This window comes from Tachysurus fulvidraco, chromosome 23 (assembly GCF_022655615.1).
Source record: "Tachysurus fulvidraco isolate hzauxx_2018 chromosome 23, HZAU_PFXX_2.0, whole genome shotgun sequence".
In the NCBI taxonomy this organism is placed as follows: Eukaryota; Metazoa; Chordata; class Actinopteri; order Siluriformes; family Bagridae; genus Tachysurus; species Tachysurus fulvidraco.
Window position 1 is genome coordinate 16,678,365 of NC_062540.1, and position 17,177 is coordinate 16,695,541.

The following is a 17,177-nucleotide window of genomic DNA, read 5'->3' on the forward strand; positions in this document are numbered from 1 at the left end:
GTGAATGTGCAATTCTTTGAAAAATAATGACTCTACTGTATACATTATGATTTACTTCAAAGAATGCCCATAATGTAGACAGTAACAAGGCTCTTGAGAATTATTTTAAAGCTGTTATTATTGTTAATTGAAAAAATATTGAGTCTTGGGATAATTCTGTATAATATGATTTTCCCGGACTTCTCAGGAGTTCTCAAATGTGCACATCAACCCAACCTCAGAAAGAAAAATTCATACATAAATCAGGTTTACACAGTGTCTATTAAGCTGAAAGCCGGGTAATACAAATAGGATGGTTCAGCTAACCAGATATCCAGAAAACATGAGATTAGAAGAAAGATTAGAAGAAATATAACATTTGGATATAAATGGGTGTGTCTAGCTAAAGTTAGTTAGCTAAGATCTTTTCAGCAGCCAGATCTGTAGCAAGCAATTGTTTTGCAGTTCCCAAATCCCTAATGCCAGATACTGCAGGTTTCTACAGATTTCAAAAGATTCGGCATTTTATTCACATGTCTAATGGCTATTACATTTAAATTAAACATTAAACTTTTATAAATGACATCATGTTTGTAATGGAGAAACATGACCTAGCCTGACTCTAGCTACTTTTTGTGTATCAGCAAATGTTAATTGTATGAGCCCAGCAAATTTAGAAATCACTAGTGTCAGCACTAGAGTCACTTCGAGCCAAGAGTCCTCAAAGCACTTTGGCCTCTTTATTAAAAGGTGTGTGTGTGTGTGTGTGTGTGTGTGTGTGTGTGTGTGTGTGTGTGTGTGTGTGTGTGTGTGTGTGTGTGTGTGTGTGTGTGTGTTTGGGGCACCATATTGCAGATGGCCATCATCATTTCTCACTGAGGGTCTCTGGGGTGGAGTTGAAAGGCAGTGTGGAGTGTCAAGGCCACATGGGTGGAGGGCACAGTAAATGATGGAGACATGGACAATGAAGCAGGGCTTTTTTCCCCCACTGTTGTTCAAGCCTGCATTGCTGTACTGTATCACAATGCTGAGATAAATGCCAAAAAGTGATCCTACTGCAACCCAAAATACCTCTGGCAAAGTAGTCCCTCATATATAGTTCATAATTGAAATGACTGAGAATAAACATAATCTGTATGTCCATTGGGAGATCTTGTGATATTTAGACATTTGTACATGAATTATCTTCAGTTAGGTTAAATATATATTTTCTTGATAGTACTAAAAATATGAAATACTAGTAATGTAGATGCAGTACTATTAGGATAGATATAAAACCAATAGTATAGGTATAGTACTATTAGGCAGGATATAATAACAGAGGAATAGTACCAAGGAAGGGAACGCCACTGAGGGGTTAACTCTCCGTGCTGGTGAGTAAAATGGAAGGGTTGTGGAAGGGCATTCGGCGAAAAAAAACCTGTGCCAAAATCAAGTATGCAGATCGGATGATCCGCTGTGGTGACCTGAACAGGGAGCAGCCAAAGGGTATAGTGCTTCCACTGTAGAAAACGTCCTATTAGTGTAGGTATAGTTATAATGTGAATAATAGTATTATTAGTGATCTAGTTCTAATAATATATGTATTGTGGCATACAACTTGCAGTGAATTGAGAACCTGGCCTACTCCTCCTAGACTGAGTGTGTATATACTGTAGACTGTGTGTATATATTTATACTGTATATATTCAGTGGAGTCGATGAGGAGTAAACGAGTCTTTAAAGAATCTTAAACGATCTGTGTGATGGACACTGAGTCTGTATTGGGGAATCTGATGGCCAGAGCGAAAAGTTTTAGCTATCAGACTGTGGAACGCCTGATTTTAAGCTGAACAGACAGTAGGTATAACTTTAATAGTGTAGATTCATAGAAATAGCAGAGGTAGAGTCTTGATAGCTAGTGTGGCTGTAATACAATAAGCTGTACAACTCTAGTGCTTTATCAACAATTATACAACATTACCGTATGTGCAGTTATAGTGCAGTTCTTTTAGTGTAGATTTAATACTTGTAATTTATGTATAATTACTATTAGTGTAGATATAGCCATAAAAGTGCTATTACTGCCGATGCTGTGGAATTATAATGGGTAGTATACTATTATTGGTAATATAGTATTAGTGTTATAGAGCTTGTTGCTACAATTGATAACAATTTTTGTGTTATCTTATTCAGTATTCTTACATTTGCCAGTGCTTGTGACCATAAACTGATGTTTGATGAATAATTGTGGTACTAGTTTAGTCTACCCATCTGTCTGCCTTTGAAAAAAGGATTGAAACCCAAGGATTGTCTTTTCTCTCAGGATACTATCCAATAAATGGAATAAGGATTAGCATTACACTGGGCCAGACATTTTATTACTGTCCTTGTTTCCAATCACATGCTTGTTAAGGAATGCACATAAACATCTATTGTTGTGTCAATAGTTACAGTCTTTTTTGTCAAAACAGCATGACAGTAATAAGAATGACACTGACGTCTAAGCAGCAGCATGGAAAGGAAGAGGAGGGAGGACGTGTGGCGTGACCTTTTGTTCTGTAAGAAGGATAAATGCTGATGGACCACACCTTGACCTCTACCAAGCATCTTTTTTTCTTTTTAAAGCGTGAATAAATTATAACCTCAAGACTGCATCTTATCCATCTGTTGTTTTCTTAGCCTTAATTTCTTAACTGAGGAATGCTGAGTCATGTACTGAATAATTGTCCCATCAAAAACAAATTTTGTATTTTTAGTTTGAAAGACATTTTTATATCAATGTGAGTGAGAATATGGTAACTTTGAGGTTCACTTGATTTATACTTGATTTACACTTTCCCTAATGTAATGTTTCCCTAATTGTCTGTGTAAAAAGACGTGTGAAAAGGTATTAAAAAAAATGGGACGTTTCAAACAACAAAAAAGGAACATGTTCATCTACATTCAGCTTAACATTCAGGAAAATATATGAATGAAATCTACCAAAAGAGCAGGGAAAACAAAACAAAATGAATAACATTATTCTAACACAGCGGTGCCAACATTGCTATCAATAAAATACTGACTTTTTTTTTTAAGGAATTTTAAGATTTTTTTTTTTATTTAATCCACCTATTTTAAAATTAAAAATTAAAATGATATTGCTAGTAGTTTACCAAAGCAATGAATTTAATGTTTTTCTAATACCGCTGCTTATGTAAACCATTCAAATAAATGACAAAATGAAAAAAAAGTTAATAGGCATGAATTAGATTTCTGTATATTATTTTACTCTCATCTAAGGATATAATGAACCACAACTGGGCCAAAAAAAAGGACAGCAACACAGTCACGGAAATGTTTATGCCCGTAACATGCCATAACATGAAAAAAAGATAAAGTGAAAACTAATGAACTTCTGAGAAAGTAATTCATAATGAGAGACCATAAAAAGAGATCGAGAGACACACATGGAACAGGAAGGAAGAGGTGGTTGAGATGGAGACAGAGGGAGAAGTCAAGCACGAATCTCCTAGACGAGGTCAGAACTAAAGGACACACAACAGTTGGTCAGCACCAACAGCCCATAAAAAAAAGATTAAGAACAATGAGAGGAACTACAGTATTAAAAGCTCCCCATGACCCCTCCCTCATTGAGAAGAATGGGGTGATGAAGCAAACAGAGACTCGTGACCCAGGGGACCAGGACACACACTTAGCATGAGGCAGACATTGGAGCCAACGAGATATTTTTGTAAAGAAATAAATGTTTATGTAAGAAGGAGAATGATAAGGCACAAAGGCATGGAGACACTCGTAATTCACTTTGACACCTTTGCACACATCTTCATCGCTCTAAGTGTATAAACACACATGAAGCTGTCACCCGTTTGTGATTGCATACTGTGAGTGGAACAAATGCAAAAACATTCGCCATTTACTTTAAAGTGCTCTGGTCACATTTAAAAAAATATATTCTTGAAAACATGTGAAGTGCAAACAGACAGAGATGTAAATTAGACGGTAGATAAACAACAGCCAGAGCAAATCAGGCTGTCAGTCTGTTTATATTGTTTTTGTTCAAGTTTTAGTAACGCATACTGGAATGCTTGGACTTTGTCTTGCTAGCCTGGCTTAACGCTCCATATCCTCTTCTATTCAGCGCATTGTTCATTTTACCGCTGATTAATATCTTGTTTAAACAGCCACCAGACGCAACACGCCACCAGCATGTCCATAAATTCTCCAGAGCTGATCAACACAATAGCTGCATTCTCAGCATCTCCATAACACTCGAGATCTCGAGATTCTTAAAACTAAAATCACCTCATTGAGTCAGCATGGCAGAAAAGAAATGCCTGCAATAATAGATATAATTAACTTTTCATTGATGATATTTTACACTTCTGTTACTATTCTTAACAAATATAACTTTAGGATCTGAATAAAACTTTGCGGTGTTTAATGCAGTGAAAAAGAGAACATCACAGGTAATAGATTACAAAGCAGTCACTTCAGTCAGACAATTCTGTATAAAATTCATAACCAGAGTGATTAATACGTGATATAGTGATTTTATGTACTGCTTCCCCTAGACAGAAGATGCCTGGAGTCTATTCAAGGGTGAGAAAAATCATTCCATGGCATAATCATGAACACACATATTCACACAACACAGACAATATAGAGATGACGAGGAGTACTCGGAGGAAACCCCTGAAGCTTGCATAGAACAGCCATACTCATGGAAAATTATTTATTATTATTTAAACTATTTAGCCACTGTGTCCCTATTACCACACACTGTTATGAAAATAAAAATCCATATTCATATATGCTAATATTTGCAATTAAGAACTTTTTTTTTTCTTCAAAAAATGTAATGGTACAGAGAAACATTTATGATGTGTTCAAGAAGAAAAAAGATAAAAATATCTTACTTAGAAGAATAAAAATAATTAAAACCATCATTAAGAATACCACTACCACCACCACCACCACCACCACCACCACCACCACCAATAATAATAATAATAATAATTCAATTCAAGTTCAATTCAATTCAAGTTTATTTGTATAGCGCTTTTTACAATAGACATTGTCTCAAAGCAGCTTTACAGAACATAAACATAGAGCAGAAGGTAAACATAATTAATGATAAAGGAAATAACGAATAATAAAAGAAATAAGAATTAACAGAATAAAAATTCTAGATTATTATTAGATGTATATAGTTCACAGTGTGTATGTATTTATTCCCCTATGAGCAAGTCTGAGATGACTCAGGCAGCAGTGGCAAGGAAAAACTCCCTTAAATTGGTAAAGGAAGAAACCTTGAGAGGAACCGGACTCAAGGGGGAACCCATCCTCATATGGGTGACACTGGGGGTGTGATTGTAATATACAGTCAAACAAATGTTGTATTGGTGTGAGGTTCAAGGACTTCTGATCTTCTGAGTACCACAGAGTCTAACTGGAGATGTCTCAGGATTCTTAGAGTCTTAATAGAGTCTTAATATTCTTAATAATAATAATAATAATAATAATAATAATAATAATAATAATAATAATAATAATAATAATAAAGCCTTTGTGGACTAGCACTTGAGAACCAATGTTTGTGGAATAAAATTATTATAGGTAAATATATTATTATTATTATTATTATTATTATTATTATTATTATTATTATGGTAATATGTAATGTGGTTATATTATATTCAATATTATGGCTTTATATTGCAATAATAGTATCATCTCAATACATCAGCCAGTCCTTTCATGTTGTTGACTGGTGGACAGTAGTTGTGATGCCAACCATGATTTTTTCAGCATGAAAGCATGGCCTTCTGCACGGAGCACCGAACAAACAATAACAATGATTGGGAGGAGTTCGTTCATGAAACATAACATTGGGCTTTTACCAAAATATGTTCTGTGTTCACTCTTTGTTTCATACCAGGTTGGCGTATTTTTGAGATTGTGATCTACAGCACACATTGCAGACATTGTTTAAATGTAGCTTATACAGGCAGCTGGATCTGTCGGCCAAGATGAGGTCTGTTGAGCTCCATCACGTTCACATGGAAGTTCAAGTTTCAGCTTCCTTTAATTCCTTTAAAAATTATTTTAACACATCACGTGCAATTTAATGGAATTTCATGGAAATTACTAATCACAGTGATTAATTATAAAAGGCCAATATATTAAAATGGCTTTGGATAAAGGAGTATATACTCAGAGACCAGATGGTATTGATGAATTGTCTATAACAGCAGATCTGTCTACAATAATAATAACAATACACTCTTTTTAAATCACACGCCACATAATCTAATGCCAACAATAAGCACACTATTCACAAGTTATTTAGTAAGGAAAATGACTAGTTACTGATTTGATCAAACTTTCTGTTAAGCAATATTTTAATATTTTCCGAACTAGCCTCCGGTGTCAGCGCTCTGTACCAGTCAGTAGTGTTCCATTTTCTGTTACATGATAAGGTGCATCTTTTTAGCTTAGAGAAAGAGAACAAAAGCTCGTCTATAAACAATTGTTTACTATAACACTCTCTCACTCACTCACTCACTCATTTTCTACCGCTTATCCGAACTATCTCAGGCGTCATCGGGCATCAAGGCAGGATACACCCTGGACGGAGTGCCAACCCATCGCAGGGCACACACACACACACTCTCATTCACTCACGCAATCACACACTATGGACAATTTTCCAGAGATGCCAATCAACCTACCATGCATGTCTTTGGACCGGGGGAGGAAACCGGAGTACCTGGAGGCACGGGGAGAACATGCATGCAAACTCCGCGGGAATCGAACCCTGACCCTGGAGGTGTGAGGCATAACATAAGTAGTATAATTCACTTTGATCATAGATTTTTCACACTTAGTAATAAATTAAACACTTCTTAAATGATCTTTGGTACAATCGTTCAAGAAGAATGAAACCCTTGTCAAGTAACTATTGTTCTCCGTAATTTAAATTATAAATATGTTTTACACCAGAGGAAATTTTTATCTTACATGCACATTATTATTATGTTGTAAAGCAACTGTTTGCACTGACTTTTCAGTGATGGTGAATGTAAAAAAAAAACAACAATAAAAACTCATCAGAATCAAGTTGCAGTTTGATCAGTGAGGCAAAAACAACCGATATGATTAGATCTCTAAAAGCTGCTTTGCTTCTGTGGAGCATGCTGGAAAAAAAAAGGTTCTAAGAGAGAAATCTATCCCTCCAGGAAATGAGACTCTAATAAGTGCTAAATGCACATGGTTTGAAGTTACACCATAAGTCTGTAAACAAAAGCACTTTGAAGCCAGTATGTGCCTCAAACACAGGTACACATTGTACACTTTTTTCCTGTATGTCACACAAGCAAGAAGGACGGGGAACTGAAGAGTTACGGTCTATGATTTAGAGGGCTGTTTGTGTGTAGTTAAGTAGATAGGTGGGTAGACAGGTAAAGTACTATAACTGTTCATATAGTACTATTACATTTACATTTATAGCATTGAGCAGATGTTCTTCTCCAGAGTTACTATGAAGTATGAAACCATGATGTGATGTGAGGTTAATGTTAGTGTAGTCACAGTGTACGCGCGCGCACACACACACACACACACACACACACACACACACACACACACACACACATACACATACACATATAGTGTATGTATTGTACTGGACCTGTAGTGTGTATGTAGTACTAATGGTCTCGACCATAACACTATTGATTTTGTGTCATTATAAAGGCTATTAATTTATTACTGATGATAGTTTTGTACATCTTGTTACAGCGTTGATAGAGAGGTAAGGTTTGTGTGTGTGTGTGTGTGTGTGTGTGTGTGTGTGTGTGTGTGTGTGTGTGTGTGTGTGTGTGTGTGTGTGTGTGAGAGAGAGAGAGAGAGAGAGAGACGCACGCGCTTTTCAGTGTTCAAGATGAGGAGACGTATCTCATCTCGGATTATAAAATCTTTGGGCACTAGGACCCCGAGGTCCCATCATCACTAAAGTTGGACAAGTACACCTTTATGTGAGTCCATTAAATCAAGTTCTTTAAGGCCCCACAAAGTGATGCTTCTCAACTACAGGAAAAAAAATCCCAACCCTTTCTCTTTGAGCCTGTCAATTGGCTCAAAGCAGTTGACAGGAAAACACAACGGTTCCTGCTGTGAAACTTGTAACAGCTATATAAACATAAGCACGCTCAAGGACAGGTAATGCATCCTGACGCCTTTACAGCGACGTTACCGTGACTTAGAGAACCAGGATGAGCGCGTCTGTGGCAGTATACAGGAACATTTACACAGAGGACCGATTCAGACAGACTTACGGTACCGAGACCAAACCGCGCGAGCGCCTCCGAGAGAGACTGTGCGCGCGCTCCCGATGCTCTCCACTCCACTGCCTCCACCTGCTTCAGCAGCGGATACCGATTTTCACCTGGTTGCCGAAATACAGACTCAGGAAATGGATTTTAGGAGACACAGTTGCAGGGCTGACGGTCGGGATTCTACACATTCCCCAAGGTATTAATTACTCCTATGGGACCGGGGGAAGTTTGGAATGATGGATAATAACTTTTGTAGCTCAGCATTTAGCAAGAACTACACTAACATTAACCTCACATCACATCATGGTTTCATACTTCATAGTAACTCTGAAGAAGAACATCTGCTCAATGCTATAAATGTAAATGTAATAGTACTATATGAACAGTTATAGTACTTTACCTGTCTACCCAGATGAGACTTGACATTTGTTCTTTGTCACAAACTTAATTACGTTATATAATTAACGCCACCCTGAGACACCCTAAGTGTTAATAAGGGTCACGTGATACGTATGACATCATAAACTAATAACCCTGCCTCACTGTTAGTAATCATTGATTGTAATTATTTCATAAATCCGAATAAATGGTTTACTCAAGTCTGGTCAAAACTGGCAGGTATTTTCATGTCTACTGACAGCATACTTCTGTTATAAATCTAGTCCTGTTCAGTTATTCAAGCATTAAGGAATACAATATATTGTTATGTGTACAAACATTTCCTAGCAATTTATTGGAACCATTGAGAATTTATAACTAAAATCTTCACCAATACATTAGGATCCTCTTGACATTTATAGATCTGATTTGGAGTCATTGAGGTCTGAACAGTCAAAATGGATAATGGCAATAAAAAAACAATGATCACTATACTTTAATACTTTAATAATGGTTTTCACTACTGTAACAAAAACCCTATTATTGTATAGAGGCCTTTTTTTGTTGCGTCTATATGATCTATTATACATTGAATGCACTTGTATGCCATGTTGATCTGATGTGTGGATCAAAATGACCTACTGTACCTTCATTTTCTACAAACATGCTTTTTATTTTACTGTAAAACTGAGACGAATATCAGCACTACTCACTCCAGTGTTTTCATGTACCAGGAATGGCTTTTGCATTGTTGACATCAGTGGCTCCGATCTATGGCCTGTACACATCGTTCTTCCCTGTAGTTCTCTACATGCTGTTCGGAACAGGGCGTCATGTCTCCACAGGTAAAAAAACTTTCCTCTTTTAGTATCAGAAGGTTAGACATCCCTATTTAACAGACATTAGCGATGTTTTTACATAGTAAATATGCTTTATTGAACTTATTGAAGTATTATATACTACGATTTTATGCCTGTGGTTATGAATATTACAAATTTATGACTCTACAAAAGTATGAATTTGATTTGTACAAAATGGCTGTATGCACAATTCAAGAAAAGTAACAAAAGTGAAAAAATAAGCATAATAATTTTGACTTGCAGACTAAATAAAAAATTTAGAAAACTTTGTGCGAATGCAGGATCATTTCTACTTATTTTAGCTATTCAAAAGCAAAATTTGTATCTGTGTACATAACAATATGTTCCCTGCATTCCGTATATTTACACTTCCCTGTATATACTCGGTTATAAGGTTGACTACGTATGGGCCCATACAGGTACTTTTGCAGTCGTGAGTCTGATGACAGGCACGGTGGTGGAGCAGCTGGTGCCGACTCCTCCTGATCTGAACTGCAGTAGTCCAGAGGTCACAGAGCTGGAAGATCGGAGAATTGGTGTGGCTTCAGCCATAGCATTCCTGTCAGGATTGATGATGGTAAGAAATATCTTACCTTAAGAATATCTGATACATGTGGCACAAGTATTAAATAGAATATATAGTTTGTGAATTGTATTTAGTGTTGTTCAGCTTGATAATGTTGTATATAAGACTTTAATGACACCTGTTTCTATGTTTTTTTGTTTCCAGCTTTGTATGTTTGGCCTGCAACTGGGTTTCCTCTCCACATACTTATCCGAGCCCATTGTTAAGGCATTCACCAGTGCTGCAGCATTTCATGTGACCGTCTCTCAGCTGCAGAGCATGCTGGGATTGAGGCTTCCTCGCCACACAGGGACATTTTCCCTCTTTAAGGTTTGTGAGAGGCACTGAGGCCTGGCGAGTTATTTGTATACTTATTAGAACTTTCTTAGTAATGGCAAGTTCTGAAATCATCTTCATCTTCAACGTTGCAATAAATCAACAGTGAAACTATTACAGTTTCATCAGAGGTCTAATAAGAATAATGTGGAGCAAACAAAGTCCATAATGTTGCACTGGGTACATGAAGTGTTTCTTCTAAATACCAAATAAGATAGTGGTAGTATATGACTTGTTAACTCTGTCCCACAGACGCTGGCCTCGGTGATGGAGAACTTGCCCCATACAAACCTTGCCGAGCTGTTGATCTCACTGCTCTGCCTAGCTGTGCTCGTTCCCATTAAGGAAGTGAACACGCGGTATCGCCAGCGTCTGTGCACCCCCATTCCTGTGGAAATTCTCACAGTATGCTATCAGATGAATTTAAGACAACCTCACACTCAATATGAAACACACGAACATATGTTTTAATATATTGTTTATTATTCAGCGCTTTATTCCATTTCTCCACAGGTGATAATCGCTACAGGAGTTGTTTACGCCACTTCTCTAGATTCCAAGTACGATGTCCAGATAGTGGGTCACATTCCAGCAGGGTAATCATCAGTCCTATTTTTGATTAGTACATCTTAATATTTATTGCCTGAAAAAGTTTATGCTGTTTTAAATCAAATATAAATCCTGGTCTTACAAATTCTTTGCTTCTGGTTCTGTTTCCTACTGTAGGTTCCCTCGGCCTCGGCTGCCTGCTTTGCACACGGTGCCAGACATAGCTGGTGACACAATTGCTATCACATTTGTAGGCTATGCTGTGTCTGTGTCACTAGCAATGATATATGCTGAAAAGCATGGCTACTCTATACACCCTAATCAGGTAAAGCTGTATGAAACCCTCTGACACAAAATGCCATAGAGTGTTACAGTATAGTGTATTAAAGAATGAATCATTTAAAATAGGTTTGTGTCAGTTTCAAGGTTTCTAAAATGTTTCATAACTGCTGACCATAGTACAACTAATTTAATATTATGAGAACATAACAATTTTTGCTCCAAAAAGTCAATAATATCACTATTATCGCTATCACTATTAATCAGAAACAGAGACTGTATAGAAAAACAGTATAATAAAGAGAGATATAGAGAAAGAGAGACATCTTTATAGATAAAGAGAGAAAATACGCATTTTTTTTTAAATAAAATGAATCAATGATCCAGGTTTAATTAGAATAATCAGAATACCCTGAACTTTGCAAAATATGCGTACTTAGAATAGAAATTGCTATAGGTTTATACTTACAGTAGCTGAATAACTTATCACTTTACCTATTACTACAACTATATTCTCAATGTTTGAGTATTGGGTGAATAACTGAATTATGTTCAATCGATAATGTAAATAATAATCAATAATATAAGTATTAAGACAGAGTCAGTGCTCAGCGTTTTCCCCCCTTATTTTTCTACAGGAGCTGTTAGCACATGGCATTTCCAATACAGTGTCTTCCCTGTTTACCTGCTTTCCCAGTTCAGCTACACTGGCCACCACAAACATTTTGGAAAGTGCTGGTGGTTACACACAGGTAATCAGTAAGACCTTACACACTACAGACATAACCTACTGCTTAGATGGATTAAATTCTTTACAGATTGTGACTGATTTATAAATTTGTTGCTTTGTTTCATTTACCAGCTCTCAGGTTTGTTCACAAGTCTGGTGGTCCTGATTGTGCTGCTTCTCATTGGCCCTCTATTCTACTTCTTACCTAAGGTAAGTGGTGGCATTATGAACTTTGGTGTGAGCACCAAGGCAGCAGTTACAGACAGGTGAAAAATCTAAAGGAAATTACCACCACAATCCACCAGGACAGCTTCAGTGCACCTTAGCATAGATTTGACTAGAACTGTACTGAGGGATGGAGCATAGTTTTTCCAAAATATATTCCCTAGATTGGTGTTTTGATGTCAGATGAGAGCACACAGTGTAATGTAATGTAATGTTCAGAGTTGTCTATGAGGGTCATGATTAATGAAAGCCAAGCCAATATAAATAAAACACGTTATTGGGTCAGTTTTGTGATAACATACTCACTGGCTTAGCTCATCGTATGAGAACAGAGTCATCAGATGACATTGTGTACCTCTTATCTATCTCCTTACGTACGTTCCATCCACTTATCTTATGGTGAGCCATATCAGGACAGAACACCCTGGTACAGAATATACTCACAAATAATAAGAACCAGCATAAACAGAATAAAGATTTCTAGCATACAAATGTATAGGAAAATCAAATAATTCCACAAACCATATCAAATAAAACATCCCCCCATAGCATAACAGAATCACTAGTTTTTCCTTTAATTTGTCACAGATCTATTTACAAGTGTTATGTCTGTCTGTCTGTCTTTCCAGGCTGTCCTGGCATGTATAAACGTGACCAGCTTGAGGCAAATGCTCTTGCAGTTTCAGGACCTGCCAGATCTGTGGAGGGTTAGCAAGATCGACTTTGTAAGAGTTGCATCATCATGACATTTACATAACAGTAAACATTCATCTATAGTGTATATGAAATATTAGAACATGTATGTACGTGTGTGTGCAGTTGGTGTGGCTGGTGACCTGGCTGTCAGTGGTTGTGCTGAATGTGGAAATGGGTCTGGCCATCGGAGTAGTTTTCTCAATGATGACTGTTATTTGTCGCACACAGAGGTGAATTAAATCAATCAGGTCTCATGCAATACTAAAAACCTAATTTTGGTATTTTGTTAATTATCAGGAAGCACTGTTTCTGTCAGTCAGACTGTGAGCCTGTACTAATCACAATTAAGTTGCTATTTTTTAATCATTGGGAAAAAAAACCTGTGTATTATTTTACTATTTTTTGAAACTTTCATGAAATATTAGTAGCAATGTAGCAAAGTGGAAAGGTAGCAAAAAATGTGTATGCATTTTATTTCTCTAAGCATTCTGGAAAAAAAACCATTTTGTTCAGTCTGACAGCTTCTTCACAAGTTGAGTTGTTGAGTTGTGATTCTTCTTGGCATCAAGGGATGCTAGCATAAGCTCTCCAACTAGAGCAGTCCCAAAGAAAGCAAATATCCAGCACATGCAGTAATATTGCCAATGTATTAAGCAGCTTTTTTTTAAACTATATTTGTGCATATGTCACTTATAATAACAGTATTTTTTGCTTATGCATGCCAGAGCTCAGGAGCAGTTTGTGAAAACAATGTTTCAAAACACATCTCTTTCCAGAAGGATTTATAAATTAACCATAAGGAGATGAAGTAGATGAAGTAAAGACATAACTATGAACATGAACCCTGACTGAACTCTGTTTCTCCAGAGCTAACTGCACCGTGTTGGGAAGGGCCTCCAATACAGAGATCTACCGGCCTATTAATAATCACAATAAGGTAACTGAACCGGATAAAATCACAGCACGCTTACGCACTCAGAGTAAAACAATATAAAAAAGGCCAGGAGACGTGTAAGAAATAGGACATTGATCTATTATGGGGCAGTGTGATGCATGCAGACATGAAGAGGAGTTACAGCAGGTCTTGAAATGTTTGTAGTTATAGTTAATGTTGAATTACTGTTATTACTTAGGTACAAATTGCTCGTTCCTTCAGTCAGCTTCACATATTATCTCTGTCTGGATTAGATTAATATTAACCTGTAAATTGCCTTGCTGTTAAAACTATTGTTATCAAAATACTTTCTGACTAATGAGTTACAAGAATTCAGCAATATTTATGATACACATATCGACTCCAATGCTACTAATAGAATCTAATTGGACTTTTTTGTGTTGAGGAATTTATTTGAGGTTGTGTGCATTCAAATCTATGGATAACAATTGTATTATTGGACGTAAGCGCAATGCCTTTTACTCTTATTCATGTTTGCTTTTTTTTTCGTAAGCCATGTGTGTTAAATTGTCTGATCAATGAAGTCACATATAGTGCAGTGTTTATGTAGAAATTTGCATTCATGGCATTTTGGCAGATGCTCTTATACAGAGCGATTTACATTCATTTCGTTTTTATACAACTGAGCACTCAGGGGTCTCATTCAAAGGCAGCCTGTGTGCAGGGATTTGAACTAACACTCTTCCAACCAATAATCCAAATCTTTAACCACTGAGCTACCACTTCTCTAAATTGCTGGCCCATAATCAGTTTTTTGCCCCATAGTGCTATGAAGTCCCTGGTGTGAAGATTCTGACCTATAATGGACCGATCTACTACGGCAACCGCAGCTTTTTTAAGGCAGATGTGAGCCAGCTGCTCGGTCTCACACCTGAACGTATCCACAGTCGTGAGAAGGCCAGGAAGGCCCTGGAAAAGAGGGAAAAAGAGTCCATTAACACAGTGGTCAGTAAGCAGCCATTTAACCATTTAACACATGATTAATGCAAGTGTAAACAATATGTACAGTATCATACTTTATTATTATTATTATTATTATTATTATTATTATTATTATTATTATTATTATTTTCAGGACCAGGGACTAGCAAACACCTCATTTTCCTCCGAGAATGGGTTCTTTAAATCAGGTAATTACTGCTGATCCAGACAGTGCTAGGCCTCGATGCACACTTTGTCATTTCCGATAAATACTGTATACATCTGATTGCAGAAACAATACCGAATGAAGTCCAGACCATATTAATCGATTGCAGCAGTGTTATTTTTGTGGACGTTGCAGGAGCCAAGCTCTTCATTCAGGTACAGTTTATCTACTCTGACGTGGACTCTGGCTGTTTTTTTTCATTATTGCTGTTGAATTGAACTGTGAGTGTATGTTGCTTACAATATATATTTATTGTTATAGATGTGTATAGACTGTCAGAAGATGGGAGTGCAGATATTCTTGGCCAACTGTAATGGTAAGGTTTTTGTGTATGTGTTCTGCATGTATAGTAAGTGTTTCATGACCAGATGCATTGCATTTCAGTAAATGTGTATTAAATAACAACAAAGCAAGCTGTTATAAGAAAATATTCAACAGGGTGCTGTGCTGTGATGTGTTCCAAAAATTATACCACAGTTTATGCCACAATTTCTGTTTTTGATTATGCGTAATGTTATGGAACATGTTAGTGCTGGTTATCACTTACTTTAGCAGAAATAAACATCACCAGGTGCTATTTGTTCTTTCTCTTGCAGATAGAAATATTTGTGTAAAAATACAAATTCAATGCCTTCAGTTAGCTACATAAAAGCCCTGAGTGCCTACTATCATATAAGCTATTAACCACCACTGTAGGGTGTGACATGGCCAAGACATTCAATGCTGAAAATTGACATGACCAAAAACAAGCTAGACCTCACACTTTTACACAGTGCTGACACTAGAGGCTCCTTCCCAATGAGATAAATCAACAGCTCTTCACAAAAAAACATATCATCAACAAATACTGTACATACATACAAACACATAAATGTGCTATACAAGTACCAGCACGCTTGTCTAAACTGTCTAAACCTGGGATTTTGTACGAAACCATTAAACCGATAAATCATGTAAATCATGTTTTTATAGAGAGCGTATTGGAGATTCTTACAGCAAGTGGCCTGATGAGCTACATGAACCCCCAACACATCTTCGTCACAGTCCATGATGCTGTGGTCTACATCCAGCATCAAAAGGTATAGTGATTTGTCCTTTGGAAGATTTATCCACTAATCAGAACTCGTTTTGTGTACCGTAAAGTGACTTTATTGTGACTGTTATGCTTTCTGGTTTGCAGGAGAAGCCTGGGTCAGAAAACACAATGATTTGGGTGTGAATATCCAAGAGCACCATAAAAAGAAAACAAAAGAAACAGCTACTTTAGATCTTCTCAGATGTTCTAAACCTTGCGCACTAAAAATCTCTCTGCAGTGGATTTCTTTACCTTCCGAGATTTGTTGAAGAGTCACACATGATAGGCCATGTGTAACTTTGATCACCGCTGTAGCTAACGAAGCTTGCACTATTGCTGTGAGTCTTTTGAAGCACACATAATTTCTGTATATACTGTTTTAAAGGATTATGTGCACAAAATTATTCTCTCTCTCTCTCTCTCTCTCTCTCTCTCTCTCTCTCTCTCTCTCTCTCTCTCTCTCTCTCTCTCTCATATTCAGTCTGTGCCCTTGTCCTCCTCCAAAAACATCCATATTTAGGGGTTTATGAGATGAATGAGATATTTATTTATTTGCATTTGATTATAGATGTTATATTCTCTCCCTAAACAAAGATGCACTGAATGGATGGCCAAAATCTATTATAATAAATTTTAAAAATGGCCTTCAGTGTGAATATTCCTTTTCTTGTAACTTTGTGAACACAATATTTATAAACCGGGATCTGGATTGTACAATGCAAATAAAATCTTAGATTATATAATGTCCTGTTTAGGTCATTTTAAAATATGAAAAATCAGTGTAGTTTTAGCACATGGGCCTTGTATCTGTGTGGTTGTGGGACATCCACCTTGTGTGCTCAGAGGTCTCCAAACACATGTTGCCCTTCACACTGAGCTGATACACTGCCCTCTGCTGTCTCATTACCATCATCACTGACCTGCTCTTCACTGCTTCATCACTTACCAGCACCCGACCTGATTAAAATCAACACAGAGCCAGCAAAGTGTATGATTTTGTTGTTGGATGCTCATACTTATTCTCATTTTAAAGAACTCCCCAGACAACAAACTACCCAGGTTTAACTTTAAAATGTTAACAG

At 36.9% G+C, this 17,177-nt stretch overlaps 1 protein-coding gene across 1 annotated transcript; it reads left to right on the forward strand.

Annotated features, from left to right (window-relative positions):
• The first annotated feature begins 8,005 nt into the window (after positions 1-8,005).
• On the forward strand, positions 8,006-16,838 carry slc26a10 (solute carrier family 26 member 10). The gene is made up of 18 exons (XM_027170281.2): positions 8,006-8,496; positions 9,413-9,523; positions 9,958-10,115; positions 10,269-10,433; positions 10,692-10,844; positions 10,953-11,035; positions 11,166-11,313; positions 11,906-12,019; positions 12,130-12,207; positions 12,852-12,947; positions 13,042-13,148; positions 13,786-13,855; positions 14,639-14,818; positions 14,949-15,003; positions 15,087-15,175; positions 15,282-15,336; positions 15,993-16,099; positions 16,201-16,838. Exons 1-18 carry the CDS (start codon positions 8,238-8,240, stop codon positions 16,237-16,239), a joined length of 2,067 nt encoding a protein of 688 aa, XP_027026082.1. The 5' UTR covers positions 8,006-8,237; the 3' UTR covers positions 16,240-16,838.
• The last annotated feature ends 339 nt before the right edge of the window (positions 16,839-17,177 follow it).